This window comes from Chionomys nivalis, chromosome 1, assembly GCF_950005125.1.
Source record: "Chionomys nivalis chromosome 1, mChiNiv1.1, whole genome shotgun sequence".
Lineage (NCBI taxonomy): Eukaryota > Metazoa > Chordata > Mammalia > Rodentia > Cricetidae > Chionomys > Chionomys nivalis.
The window spans coordinates 104,223,161-104,237,320 of record NC_080086.1 but is presented as its reverse complement, the minus strand read 5'-3'; the positions used below and the strand labels follow the sequence as shown (position 1 = coordinate 104,237,320).

The 14,160-nt window shown below is 50.7% G+C and overlaps 1 protein-coding gene across 3 annotated transcripts; it reads left to right on the top strand.

Moving 5' to 3' along the window:
* The first annotated feature begins 11,522 nt into the window (after window positions 1-11,522).
* On the top strand, window positions 11,523-13,819 carry Id2 (inhibitor of DNA binding 2). 3 transcript variants are annotated; one of them, XM_057775883.1, is made up of 3 exons: window positions 11,523-11,939; window positions 12,258-12,322; window positions 13,157-13,819. In XM_057775883.1, exons 1-2 carry the CDS (start codon window positions 11,592-11,594, stop codon window positions 12,312-12,314), a joined length of 405 nt encoding a protein of 134 aa, XP_057631866.1. In that variant the 5' UTR covers window positions 11,523-11,591; the 3' UTR covers window positions 12,315-12,322; window positions 13,157-13,819. The 3 variants fall into 3 exon arrangements, with proteins under 3 accessions (XP_057631866.1, XP_057631857.1, XP_057631874.1); XM_057775874.1 differs by having other exon boundaries at window positions 13,041-13,819; XM_057775891.1 differs by lacking the exon at window positions 12,258-12,322.
* Window positions 13,820-14,160: the final 341 nt, after the last annotated feature.

Below are 14,160 nucleotides of genomic sequence, written 5' to 3'. Positions count from 1 at the left end.
CAGGGGTGGGCGTGCCCTCCAGGGGCAGAGAAAGCATTACTTTAAGGGACAAAAGCAACCATATCACTGAGGCTAGCACTTGGTGGGTGTGGACTCCAACAGCCCAGAGAAATACCTGGACCTCCAATAAGACTGGGGTCATAGCCCGAAATGCTGGCGTGGAAAGACCCCTAACTGGTCTAGTGAGGCACCTGGGCAATTCCAGGTACTGAGAACATTGGTGTCCCATGCCTGCTAATTGTAGAGAAGACATCTGACTTTCTTAGCCTCTTACCAGGAGATGACATGCATGCGCCGCAGAGGGCAGCAAGTGTTCTGGTCTCCACAGAGTCAACCAAGCAGGCCCAACTGCCTGAACAGGGCATCTAGAAGACTTCTGAGGAGGCAGGTATGTCCTGTGGAGTGGCAGCCGATGCTCTGTTTGCCATCTTGCCATGTCAAGACTTCCGAATTTCGGGGTGTGAGCCCAGAAGTGAAAAGGACCTATTGCTGTGATTCAAGATCTGGATCACGCCCACACTCCACACTCAGCTTAGGAGGAACCCCAGATAGGCCACAGAAGGGCAAAAAAGAGCTCCACTCATATATGAGGTAATTAGAATTTTGGTCAGATCCACGGAGACCAAGAAGGGCAGCGGCCACCAAGACCAGGGTGGGAAAAATAGGATGTTTGTCTACCGAGTTCAGAGTTTCTCAAAGAGAAAGCTTTGAGAGGTGGTTGTGGCGATGGTGGTACAGGGATATGACTACATATAATAGCATTGAAATACATGGTTTAGATAGTTAAAAGGAAGTCGGGCATGGCTGGACAAAGCTGTGATCTCAGCACACAGGAAGCTAAGGCAGGAGGATCACACATTCCACTTTCATTCCTCTGCACTTTGAGAATTCTGTTTAAAATAAACAGTGCTTAGAATAAATGATACGTAAACCTCCCTAGGACTCACTATACTCCTGACACACTGGCCACCTTCATACCTCTGTATCCCATGAATACCTGGGCACAAATACCTCGGACCTTGTATATTGGCTGTTCTCTCTCCCAGAATGCTATTCCCCAGACCACGTCATGTTTATCACTTTGCTTTCTTCAAGCCTCTACTCAAATGTCATCTTCTCAATGTCGTCTCCCAGGGCCACTTTATCCAAAACTGCTCCCGACACTTTTCCTTCTTTGTCCTATACTGTCACATTGTCATAGGTCCATCCATCTCCCCATGAACCGTTCATTTATTCTCCAGTGTGCCAGCTTTCTCTCACCTCACAGCAGTGGAAGGTCATGATGGTGACGATTTTTTTTTTAAATTAGTACCCGGAAGGACAGCCGTGGGTACTGGGAACCAGGTGATGGATTTTTGTCAGTTCTGTTCACCAATATTTTATAAGCTGGAATTTCCTGATGTACAGTAGGTGTTCAGTAGTTACTGAATACGTGGGTGGGTGGATGGATGGACAGATGGATGGATAGGAGGTTGAAAGAGGGAGGGAGAACATAGGAGAGAGAAACACACGGATAGAAAGACTGATGGGTGAAGGTATAGATGAGGGGATGGGTGGGTGGGTATGTGGGTGGATAAATGATTGAATGGGTGGCTGGATGGATGAATGGATGGACGGGGATGTCGGGAGAGGGATGGAGAGAAGGGTAGGGGCAGATGGGTAGATGGATGGGTAAATGGGTTGATAGGTGGGTGGGTGACTTCTTTGCACCCCATTTCCCTGGTGCTATCAGTCACACTCGCTGCAATTGCGATGTTCAGAAACCCTGTCCTCTTCTCAGCCTGCGGCGGGCTGGGACTCCTCTGAAGCCCCTCGTCTCCACCTCCGTGCCCCCCTTGCTTGTTCTACTGCTGACGTGTCCCCAACAGATCTGTTTGCACATCCATCAGCTCCTGTAAACGTTCATAGAAGGACGACGACAGTGGCTCCTGACATGTTTCCTCTTGCCTTCACTCGGGACTAACTACACATCACCCAAGAGGCCGCCGGTGCCAACACGGTTAGTCTTTGATTGTGCGCCCAAGTGACAGCTCCTCTCTGGGAACACACCCACACACCACGTGTTTACGGTTCCCATCCTTGCCAGCACCATTGGGCTCTCTGCGTGACTCGAGGGTCCTCAAGGAAGACAAAGCCATAAAAGCCCCCTCCCTTGACACTGTCACTGATCTTAGCCATCCCCAGCCAGGCTGGCAGAAGAACAACATCCTCACCTTCCAAAGAGCTGTACATTCAAGAGTGGATTTTAAACAGGGCTGCCTCCTCCTTTGTTGCATCTCCACTATTTATCTACTCACGAACACTTGAGGCCACAGAACAGGACTGTGGCTTCTCTACCCCGGTCACTGTACCGAGACCTAACATCCCTCCCTCCCTTCACATTCTCATTGTCCTGGAACTCGCCTTGAAGACCAGATTGGTCTTGAACTCACAGAGCTCTGCCTGCCTCTGCCTCCCAAGTACTGGGATGAAAGGCGTGTGCCACCAACACCCAGCTATTTCCCTCCCTTGCAACAGATTCTCCCATATGTTCAACAACGCCTGAGCCAGCTGCACACATCAGCAGACATTACCTGGGAGCATCTGGAGTTCCCTGTTCCAAGTGAAATGGGAAGCTCCGTGGAGGAGCATCCAGCAAACAACTCGTAGTAGTTGATAACTGCGAGCCAGTTCAGGCAAAGGCGATGCGAACACTGTGGGTGAGTCTAGAAAGGGCTTGGGAATTCGGGACTTCATTTCTTCTTCAGGAGTGCACTTCTGTTTTGGTCTTAGAGAACTCCAAAGTAGAATTTCTAGTCACAGGTCAGACCTTATTTAAAACAACTGCAAGCTCTCTCACAAAGACTTCTTTTGAAAGGGAAGAAAGAGAGAGTGTGTATGTGCATGCACGCACGTGTGTGTGCATGTGTGTGTGTACATGTGTATATGGTGCCTAAAGAAGCCAAGAGGGGATTCTGAAAGAATCATAAGTGCTCTTGAGGGCTGAGCCATCCCTCCAACTCCTGTAAGAACACGGTTTCAACCGTAAGATCAGTTCCTGAGTTCACTCAATGTAACAGGTAAGTGTGGACACGGCCTTACTCTAAAGACAGCTATTGCATTTCCATCCAAAACCTAAGCTTGCAGTGGGTGTCCCCTGCAGCTGCGCAATCCTCTCTCTCTCAGGCATTGTGTTCAAAGTGTGTGGAACACTCAAAATAAGATCCCAGGGAGGGTCACATGACCTGTCACGGCGAAGCCCTTCGGCGGCCAGACTGCTGAAACTAGAAGTCTGAGCTCCTCTCTCTGTTGCCAAGGTTCATAGTATAGCAAGCCATCATTCCTCTGGACCCCACCGAGAGCCTGGCCTTTCCTCCCCCGTGGACCGTGGTTCTCAACCACCGGAGCTCTCCAAGCCTTTAACAGAGTCCCTCGTTTTGTGACCCTCCACCATAACACTATTTCATTGCCACTTCAGAACTGTAACTTTGCTTCTGTTATGAATCATAATGCAAATATCTGATATGCAGGACATCTGATAAGGAATTCTGTGAAAGGGTTGTTCAACACCCCCCTCAAGAGGCTTCAACTCACAGGTTAAGAATCACTGCCCAATAGCTGGGCAGTGGTGGTACAGGCCTTGAATCCCAGCATTCAGGAGGGAGGGGCAGGTGGATCTCTGTGAGTTCCAGGACAGCCAGGGCGCTTTCACAGAGAAACACGGTCTCAAAACACAAAAAGCACGAAAAGAAAAAAAGGATCACTGCCCAAGGGCAATCACCAGGACGCAGTGTTGAAGAGCCCCTAAAGACAACATGAGGTTAGTCATGTGGCATTTTTGAGGGATCGTAACATATCTGTGGTAAATATGTCCTTTGTTAAAGCTAGTATTTCTCCCAAAGAATTAAATAGATGTGGGGCATTTCTAGAAAGTTTTGAGTCACTCAGTAGAAAGGCTTGGTTCACATTCTTGGAAGTCCAAAAGACACGAACTAGGACTGGGGTTCTGCCCTCGTGCCTGGGACGGGTGACCTGGAATTGGCCCTTGGCCATACCATGAGCAGGTGGGTTCAGTGGGCAACAAGTGGAGAGGCCTGGCACTCTACAGAGAGAGCACTGGGTCGCACCGTGACGCACCACACTTACACTGCAACAACCCATGTGCAAGCAGAGTAAAGACACGCAGGGCCAAACAGGGAGAGATGGGTATACCCACAGTCCAAGCTGCTCAGGAGGCTGTGGCAGGGGGATTGCCTAGGGCCTTGGAACCTATCGAGACCTCAAGCTAAGGAAAGAAGCGGGGAGAAAGAGAAGGAAAGAAAGAAGTGTGAACTGGGGAAGGCTCAGGCTGCAGCCCCAGCTAGGTCTCTCTTCCTGGTCTGTGCATACCATGAAAGCTCAAAGAGCCAGCCATGCCTCGCTGTGCTGGGGTTTGCCCTCCTGCAAAGCTGCAATTCCTGATTGTTTTCTCAGAGGCAGCCTGGCCTTAGCACCGAAGACGTCCTGTGGCAGCTGCCAACAGCTACAACCGAAGGGCTCCTGTCCCCACTCTCGGGGAACTCAAGGCTCTTGAGTCCACACCCATCAGTCATCTGGTCTCCCTCTAGGAGATCATGGGATTATTGTACATGCTTATGTAAATATATATTTACACATACATATATATATGTATAATACAATATGCGTAGGGATGTATGCGGTCATGTTTTTAATAAAGTTACATCAAATGGGGTGATGTTGTCCCCCAAGAACCAAGCACTATCTAATGAAACCCAGTGCCAGGCAGAAGAGTACAGAGGTCCAATCTCCTAAAGCAATATGGGCTATTGCCATTGTCCTTGGCATCCTCCCAGGTGAGACTATTGCTGAAGACAGAACACAGTTTGGACACAGCACTTGAAGGAATTGAGCCAGAACTGACCCGGAAGCCTCCTTCACGAGGATTGGCTTGCATGGAATTGGAAGGTGCTATGCATGTCAGCAAAGGAGAGAAGCAGTGCATGGTCCTACCCCACCTTAAAGCCCAGGAACCACCACATTGACTGGGCCAGCAATATCTCCCCTACAGTGAAATAATGGCACTTTTATCATAGGGGTAACCAACAGCTATCTAATTAGACTTAACGTCTGTTCAAAAGGAGGAACTTCATCTATGGTACTGAAAACCTAGTCAAATACCCATGGCTGGAGAGATCACAGACCCTAGAGGATCTACAGGTGAGCGTAGTTCTTACCGCATCAAAAGCTGCTTTTTGTAACAGATGGAGACTGTTGCTGAGACCCACACCTGGTCCAAATTCAGAGAATGAATGACTGTGGGGCACCTAAACCCACTATCCATCTCTGCAATGCAACCCTATACCGGAGGACCACAGAAGAGCAGATAGAATTCAACAGGCATCCGGGGCCAGAGTTGCTAAACACTGTCCCTTGGCGTGGCATGGAAAATGCATCCACGAAATCCCAACAATATGGTTTTCCAGATAAGACTGGCATGATGGCACCGCCACATGCCACGTGGACAGAGGAAATTCTACATGGTCCCATGCCTAGAAGAGAAGCTACAGGGTCGTCAATGGCTACTAAGGGAGAATGAATTAGTTTCTCCAGGGACGAGCTCCCACATTGGGTGTCCAATCCCATATGGTCAACTGTGGGTGCATGCTCATATGAGCAAGGCTGCACAGACTCAGTAGGCTGTGTGTGTGTGTGTGCGTGTTATACACACTAATTAACCAAGAGACGATGTGTTTGGAGAGTTTGAGCAGGAAGTGGGGGGGTGAGAGAAACGCAGATGCCCTCCACTGAAGGAGTTCTCAAATGAAAATTAAAATATAAAATAAAAATGAACATACGGCCTAATTCACACGCCTTTCTTCCACGTTTCTGCTGAAGGGCAATGCCCGCATCTCAACGGGTCATGCCCAGTGCCACAGTACCAAGAAGATGACTTAGGGATGCCAACAAGCTGACCAGACCAACCCAAATGTCTGGGTCCAGCTCACAAGCCCTGAGAGGTCCTGACTTTCTCAGTCCTTCTCAGTCCCTTGTAGTCACCTCCTAAGGATGTGGCCCAGATCCTGCGCTTTTTCGCAGAACAAGATGCGCGGGGGGAGGGGGGAATGACAGGCACGTGGCGGGGGGCGGGGGGTGCGAGACCGGCAAGAGTGTTTTCCCTTTAACTTCAGAGAAGTCTGTGAATTACCATGGGGGGACGGGGAGATAGCTGTGGAAAGAATGCCTAAGAACTGAGGGAAGTTGGGGAGGGGGCTTCAAACTATTTTTGAAAACAAGTTTTCCCACCTGGATTCGACCCACCAGTGCCTAGAGCGATGATGAGCCCAGTGGCCATCAGAGCTACAGGCAGGCGCGCCCACGGAGCTCTAGCGGCCCCACCCCGTCGGGGGCGCGGCAGGGGTGCCCCAGGCGCACGTGGTGCGGGCTGCCGAGGCTCCGGTAGACTGCAGTCGTGGACTTGGCTGACTGCAGCTCGGCCGGCGCGCAAATGAGGCTGGAGCCAACTGAGGCGGGGGCAGCGCGCACAATGTGTTTCTTGTTAGGGACTCCCAGGCCGGGCTAGGTTTTGCTTTTGGTGCGGCATTATAATATTAAGAAGCAGTTTGATTCCGGACAAGCCCGCCCTTGTTACAGGCTGCTTGCGGGTTCCCACGGACGCCAGTGGGCAGACGCGGGTGGCCTGGGCGCTGCGCTCGCTCAGTGAGGCGGGCTGGGGGAAAGGGGCGCCCAGCGGGCTGCGGCCTGGGGTCCCCTTGGTGACCCCAGCTCCCGTGGTGGCCCGACCTGCGGCTCGCGCCTCCCGGTGGCTCAGACTCAGCGACGCCAGCCCCCGCTCGCGCCAGTTCGCAGGCGGCCAGAGATTGTTTTCCAAGACCGTATCACTCCGTCCAGTTAATTTTCTTTTTTTAATTTGGTGATCAGAATAAAAGTCCCAGGAAAATCCTTTGTGAATGCCAAATGTGACCGCAAATCGGAGCACTTCACTGTACTGGTAACAAAATATTTGTGGCGCTCGCTCTGTAGTTAAATCGAACCCTTCCGCCAAACTTCCCAAGCTTTCTTTTGAACCTGGCTGGCAAACAATTGGATTTGGCACAACTTTTTTTTTAAAGTTAAAAAAAAAAAAAAAAAACCTGGGGCTCGAGATACTCAGGTAAACACAGGACGGTGCTGGAATCCTAGAAGGAGTTACGGACGGAATTGTGGCAGGGCGAGGGCGGACCGAGCTAAGGCTAAGCCATTGTAGTTAGCAGCGGCGCTTCACTAATGCCGTTTATTAGCTCTGTGTGACACGAAGTGTAAGAGGTTAGGCAAGTCTTCAAAAAAAAAAAAATACCCCAAAGAGAAAAGTAAACATCCTCTTGTTTGCTTTTCGTGGCTTTGCTCGTTTTCCTTCAGTCCTAGCGCCCCTCATCTAAGGCCTTTTAAAACCCAAATTAGGTTTATCTGGTTGCAGGATAAGGGCTCCCTCTTGCCAAGGTATTAAATAAACACGTAAAGCAAAAACTCGAATCCTTATGCAACCCAGATGCTGTTTCCTCGAAAACCACTACAAACCCGGATAAGCCAGATAACAGTCCCGGCTGGTTGTGTGCCTCAACCCCCTCCCGCAGGACTCCCCCCCCCCCGCGCCCGCAAACACACATCTCACCCTTGGGTTTTAGGGCCAGCAGAGGACGATTGGGGAGCTTTTCTGCAGGACAGGGGATGAATAACTGCCGCTAACACTCTCAGCCGTGGATGAGCACCCTTGGGGGATCCGGGTACCGTAAACTATCCGGAAATGTTGGCATCAGGTTCCTAAGAGGGAGCTTTCCCTGAAGATAAACCCGGGACAGAGGAGGTGTCTGCGTCTGCAGGCTGACTTACAAGTTTCTGGACTCTTGGTGATGTCAGGCGAAAACTCAGAACTACGAAGGGGCTCGCCTCACTCGCCCCCCCCCCCCCCGGTAGCTTTTGTAGCGGAAATGAGCAGCACGCAGATGCAGGAGCTGCATGCTGAGGCTCAGAGGAGCCAGAGGACCGCAGGCAGCAAGGCATCAACCTTCCTTCTCCCGGGGTGGGGGTGGGGCTGTTCTGGATAAGTCTGATGCTCTTTGCATCACCGCTAAGGATTCCTACAAGAATGTACAACGAGGTGACGGGGGGGGGGGGGGGTGTCGCGGAAAGGAGTCCTTCAAATAATTTTTTTTTGAGCCAAAGCCATCTAGGCAAGGACCAAGAAGATCCAGAGGAATAAATAAATCTTGCCCTGCGATGAGACAGTGACCTCCTTCGCCTCCACTTCTCCCCTCACGCCAGCTCCATGTCTCTGTTGCAAAAACAAATGAAATAAAGCAAAACCTTTTGCTTTGGCAACGTCTAAGCCACATTAACGCCCCCTCTTGCGACGGAAGATTTCTTTCTTCTCCCTCTTCTGGCTCCCCCCCCCCCCTTCCATCTCCTACTCCCCTACCCCCTTTCTCCTGTTCTTTTCTTCTCGGTCCTCCTTCCTTTTCCCCAAATCACTGGAAACTTAAGACGTGCAGAGACTGCAGGTGCGCGCAGGCTTAAGGCCCGGTCAGGGCGAGCCTGGGACCGCCGGGGCCTTGCAGGCATTGATCAGCTGGGCGCGCGCGCTGAGTGACGGCGCGGTTGCCATGGCAGCCGCCTGAGCGGCGCCGCGAGGACAAGGCTGCAGGGCGGCGTGAATGGGCGGCGTCACGCGCCTGGCGCCAGAGAGTCTGCTCCGGGGCTCCGGCTCCGGCCCCGCCGCGGCCTGGCCCGCACGCCGCCACCGCCGCCGCCGCTGCTGCCAATTCATCACCTGTCAGGGATCACTCGGGGGGTCACGGGCGGAATGGACACAGCTGTGAGAACAAAACCGAGGGGAAGAAAGGCGAGAGCTCCCAATTGCGCCAGATGTGCGGAGAGGACCTTGAGACTCGCCCCCGCCGTGCCGGCTCCTCCCGCTCCCCCCCCACCCCCGTGGCATCACGCGGGGATTGTAGCCAAAGGGGCTGGGCCCGAACCTGCTTCTGATTACCGCGCGTGGCCTGGACACGGTGGGGGATCCGGGGGCCTGGTAGCAAGGCTCGGGGAACTCCAGAGCGGGTCTGCTGCTTTAAGTGGGGGGCGTCCCAGTGAGTAGCTGGGACGGCCAATATTTCCACCACCAGCACCCCCCCCCCGTGCGCGCGCCGGAAGCCCTTCACACCTTCCCACCACCCACGGATCCCGCCCTTACTGCAGCTGGGCGCGTCCTGCAGCTGGGACCATTTGAACTTTAGGGCTCTCAGATGAAAATCCACATCCACACCAATTGGCAGATTTTTATGTGCCATTATAAGCCGTCCCGAAAAAGGCTCCCACCCCATCCCGGTGGCCCCCAAAACATAATTTCAAGAAATGTCAGCCCGGGCTTGCTGTGACAGACTTACTAGTAACTCCGGCCTTTGCTCAGTCATTGACTTATACAGTTTCACAATCCCCTTAAAATGATCTTTAAATGAATGCAAAAACTGGGTACTATGCCAACAGAATCGGATTCAGCGAAACCCGACAGACTGGACTCTGGCATGGCAGCCAGAGAAAGAAACGCCAGAGAACTTTCACCATATTTAGCAATTTTACTATATCAGGGTACAAGAATGGTCTTGGGAGAAGGCGCTCATGCGTTGTAGCTGCCAGAGTGTGGAGCGAAGCTGCAGAGCGTTCATTACCATCCAGCCCAGGGCCTTTCTGTTGGAATAATGAGGCTGGCACGGGTGCTAACATACGGTGTCCTTGGAAAAAGAGAAGAATGCGTCAGTACCGCAGAGATGCAATGTCCAAGAATCATAAGTAATAATTTGAGAATCCCAGAGATGTTTGTTTACATTGGCTATTATTGTAAAATACTCAGAGTATAACATCATGAACCAAAAATGTCAAAACAAAATCTGTTCCGCTGTGGCACGTATGTGACAGAAACACACGCACACAAAAAAGTACACCAAGAGGCTCGAACTGTGGGGGGACTCAGAGAGTAAATCACTTCCGGGCTTAATAACGGAGGCGAGTCGTCGATCGGAACGCTGTCGCCGAGTGGCAGGCGGCACTGCAGGGCTAGCGCAGATATCTTCCTGCAGGGCAGCGTCCCTCTGCAGCCTCCACATTAGGTGGCCGGATTTTACCACCTCTGTGCCACCGGACTCTGCCTCCCTAGAGAGAAGCCCTGGGGCACAAGGCTGTCACGTGGAGGTCAGAGAGTGCCTGGCCCACCAGCTGAGGAATTAATCATTAATTGAAGGGAAAATAGTGTGTCCCCCCCCCCACTGCAGAGCTTTGCCAGTATTCTGCCTTCTTCCTCTTTCTTACAGTCAGACAAAAAAAAAAAAAGTCAACACGATACTACCAGTTTACCCTTTCTGTTTTTGTTTTGTTTTAGAGAAATATTTTTCCTCTAATATACGGTAGTCTTCTGCAGAGCGAGAATGAAAGTGCCGGAGTCAAGAGCTCCAAACTTTCTAAAATGTAGCTGCAACTAGGAAGAGGTGCTGAAGGATTCCTAACCTCATACGTAACAGAATTTTCTCTAAAAACAGCGATAAGCTGTCAGTCAATAGCTAGGACCACCTACCTGACAAAGAGCTTCCCCAGAGCTCTAAGCGCTGGAATGTGACACCAGAAATCGCGATTTGTGCATAATTAATCGCATCACATCGCCACCTACACTGAAGGGCACAGACCAAGGGCAGTGTATGTAAATGGAATGCCAGTGTGCAAACCCTACTAATGACCTCCGATTAATGGAGTCATTATACCAACCCTGCCTCTTTCGTGGGGGGAATGAAGGGGGGTGGGGAGAATCCTGAACGTGCCAGGTCCCTCGGGGCTCCTCTGCGGTCTGAGGAAGACCGCACAGTATTCGCTACAACTCCTGTCACTCAGTTTCCCAGAAGGCCTCCCGCGTTGCTCCAAGTTGCAAAACGTCAAGCTAAACCTGTCCTGAATGTGTACGTGGGTAGTTTTTTTCCTCCCCTTCTTAAACCCAGCTTTTCTTTATCTTAAAAGAAGGAATTCACTCTACAACGTGCCTCCCTAAAGGCGCGCTTCTTTCCCATCTGCAAAGGTTGCTGTCTTCCCTGACGCTAGCGACCTATGACTTCCCCTCTGCTGAGTGGGGACCTTAGGGCTGCAGGCAGCCCTGGGTCGGGGGTGGCTTGCACCGGGCACACCCCCAGGGCGGATTCGGGGGTGGATGTCCTACGGCTCTAGGGATGGGAATCAGGCGGGCATATTTGCACACCCGGGCCCCTTGGGCTAGCGCGTACTGTACTCAATTTACCACCCCAGCTGGGCTCGCGCCCGCTCCTCCCACCCCACGGGCATTGGCTGCAAACGCGGAAGGACCGAGCGCTCTCGCTCACCAATGGGAGAATTCGCTTGGCATGATGGACGTTACCCCTTCCACCAATGGCTGCTGAGGGATGCCCGATCGAGTGGCCCGGGAGAGTGCACATAAAAGCCGCCCCGCCCGGCTCGCGCTTCATTCTGAGCAGAGCCTGGTGCCGCGCAGCCAGCTCAGCCCCCCCTGCGGCGGCTCCCTCCCTGCCTCTCCTCCTACGAGCAGCATGAAAGCCTTCAGTCCGGTGAGGTCCGTTAGGAAAAACAGCCTGTCGGACCACGGCTTGGGCATCTCCCGGAGCAAAACCCCGGTGGACGACCCGATGAGCCTTCTCTACAACATGAACGACTGCTACTCCAAGCTCAAGGAACTGGTGCCCAGCATCCCGCAAAACAAGAAGGTGACCAAGATGGAAATCCTGCAGCACGTCATCGACTACATCTTGGACCTGCAGATCGCCCTGGACTCGCACCCCACGATCGTCAGCCTGCACCATCAGAGACCTGCACAGAACCAGGCGTCCAGGACGCCGCTGACCACCCTGAACACGGACATCAGCATTCTGTCTTTACAGGTGAGACTCGCTCAGCAAGTACCCCGCGGTCCGTAAAACCACCGGTCGCCCGGCCTGTCACTCTTAAAGTCCATTGTAGAGACAGGCTCATTAACTTTATTTTTTAAGAAAACTGTACATCGAGCCCCGTGTGAAATTGCTACTTAAGTTCTGTGTTGGGTTGCCTCTGGATCTGAATTGTAGCGTGAACCTGTTTTGTTTTTTTGTTTTTTTTTAAATGGTACTTGTTGGCACTTTCGTAAAGAGGAGGAGGGGAGGCTATCTTCTTTTAAGATTGTCTAATATCCTGCCTTTTATCCTCTCTCTCTCTCTCTCCAGGCGTCTGAATTCCCTTCTGAGCTTATGTCGAATGATAGCAAAGTACTCTGTGGCTGAATAAATTGGTGAGTGTTTGCGAGTGTCTCCTCCCGTGTGCGCGCTTTGGCAATGTGCTTGTGTGTGCGTCTGTGAGATGTTTGATTTGGAAAACGCATGCTTACTTCGCTGTGTTAGTGGGTGCCTCTTGTCTTACCAGATAGGCATGAAGGGGCTTGTAGCTGTGGGTACTCAGGATTACAGAACATTTGCCTTAAAAAAAAGAAAAATAATGCAAGAAAGAAAGAAAAAAGAAATGCCAGTAACTTATGGCAGGACAAAGTGTCATTATTACTGGTTTTGTGAGCCCATCGGTGGTCCTATGAGGTACGAACGCCACAAATTCCATAGGGGTCCTCCTTCCCCCAAACTGTGGTCATCTGAGATTTCTCTAGTTAGCTGAGGATTGCTACCCTGAGCCTTACTCCTTGTGTTCTGGGATCCAGATTTCCCTATCTGTTAACCAAAGGGCTGTTTTCAATCAAATAATTGTTACAAGAAGCACCCTGGCGCCTGTGAGCAGGCTGTTAGAGATCCAAATAGGAGACTGTGTTTGGGAAGCTTTCCCCTCGTGTCTCTGCTATTTTCATGTTTAATTTGTGCTGTTGAGGCCGGGTATGTGTGCCGCATCTGGACGCCAGGGTTTGGTTTAAATGCTCAAACTGTGGCTTCCCCGGCGCCTGGCTGCCTGCCTCTGCCCTTAGGTTACTCTCTCCTAAGCTGCTTTTCTCTCCCAATCTTTTGCAGGAGTCTGGGGACTTTTTTTTTTTTACTTTCTCTTTTTCTTTTGCACAACAAGAAGTCTATAGGATCTTTTAAGACGCTGAACTTTTTGTTTTGTTTGTTTTCAACCATTTCACCAGGAGAACAAGTTGAATGGACCTTTTTAAAAAGAAAAGCAAAATGGAAGGAAAACTGAGATCATCTTCTTCCCCAGGAGTTCTCCAACCTGGACTGTGATACCGTTATTTATGAGAGACTTTCAAAGCCCTTTCTACAGTTGGAAGGTTTTCTTTATATACTATTCCCACCATGGGGAGCGAAAAACGTTACAAATCACAAGGAATTGCCCAATCTAAGCAGACTTTGCCTTTTTTCAAAGGTGGAGCGTGAGCACCCGAAGGATCCAGTATTCAGTTACTTAAATGAAGTCTTTGGTCAGAAATGGCCTTTTTGACGTGAGCCTACTGAATGCTGTGTATATATTTATATATAAATATATATATATTGAGTGAAACCTTGTGAACTCTAAGTTTTCTTGTATAGTGGCAGAAATATCTATTTCTGCATAAATATGTAATGACGTACTTATGCTAAACTTTTTATAAAAGTTTAGTTGTAAACTTAACCCTTTTATACAGAATAAATCAAGTGTGTTTATTGAATGTTGATTGCTTGCTTTATTTCAGACAACCAGTGCTTTGATTTTTTTAATGACGCTGTTATAACTGAACACAAATAAATAAATGCCAGTTCAAATTTATGTAGACTGTATTAAGATTATAATAAAATGTGTCTGACGTCAATACCTGGATTCTGAATGATTTCTGAGAGGTCTTGTGATTGCTTGGGCCGCATCCTTCTGTTCACACGCTCTCCCCGTCTTTATCGCTCATGTGTTCCATGACAGCCCAGCAAACCGGAACATTGTTGCTGGTAGGAGAGTGGGGACTTGGAACTGCTCACCTCGCAGACTTCTGTGCCTGTGCATTGGGGCAGGGCTTAGAACGGGATTTGTGGGAGGTGACTCCCTTGAGTTAGGTCATTGACAGTCTGGAAAGTGTACAGTCTGGAAAGACTAGTGTCTGGGCGTGTGGAAAGACACTTAGAGCAAGATCCAGATTCGGAAGAAAAAGGGCTTCGACTG

Bases quoted from the DNA above. Each gene is read 5' to 3' on its own strand.
- Id2 (XM_057775883.1), top strand. From the start codon at position 11,592: ATGAAAGCCTTCAGTCCGGTGAGGTCCGTTAGGAAAAACAGCCTGTCG. The intron at 11,940-12,257 runs GTGAGACTCGCT...CTCTCTCTCCAG, and splicing joins TCAGCATTCTGTCTTTACAG to GCGTCTGAATTCCCTTCTGA.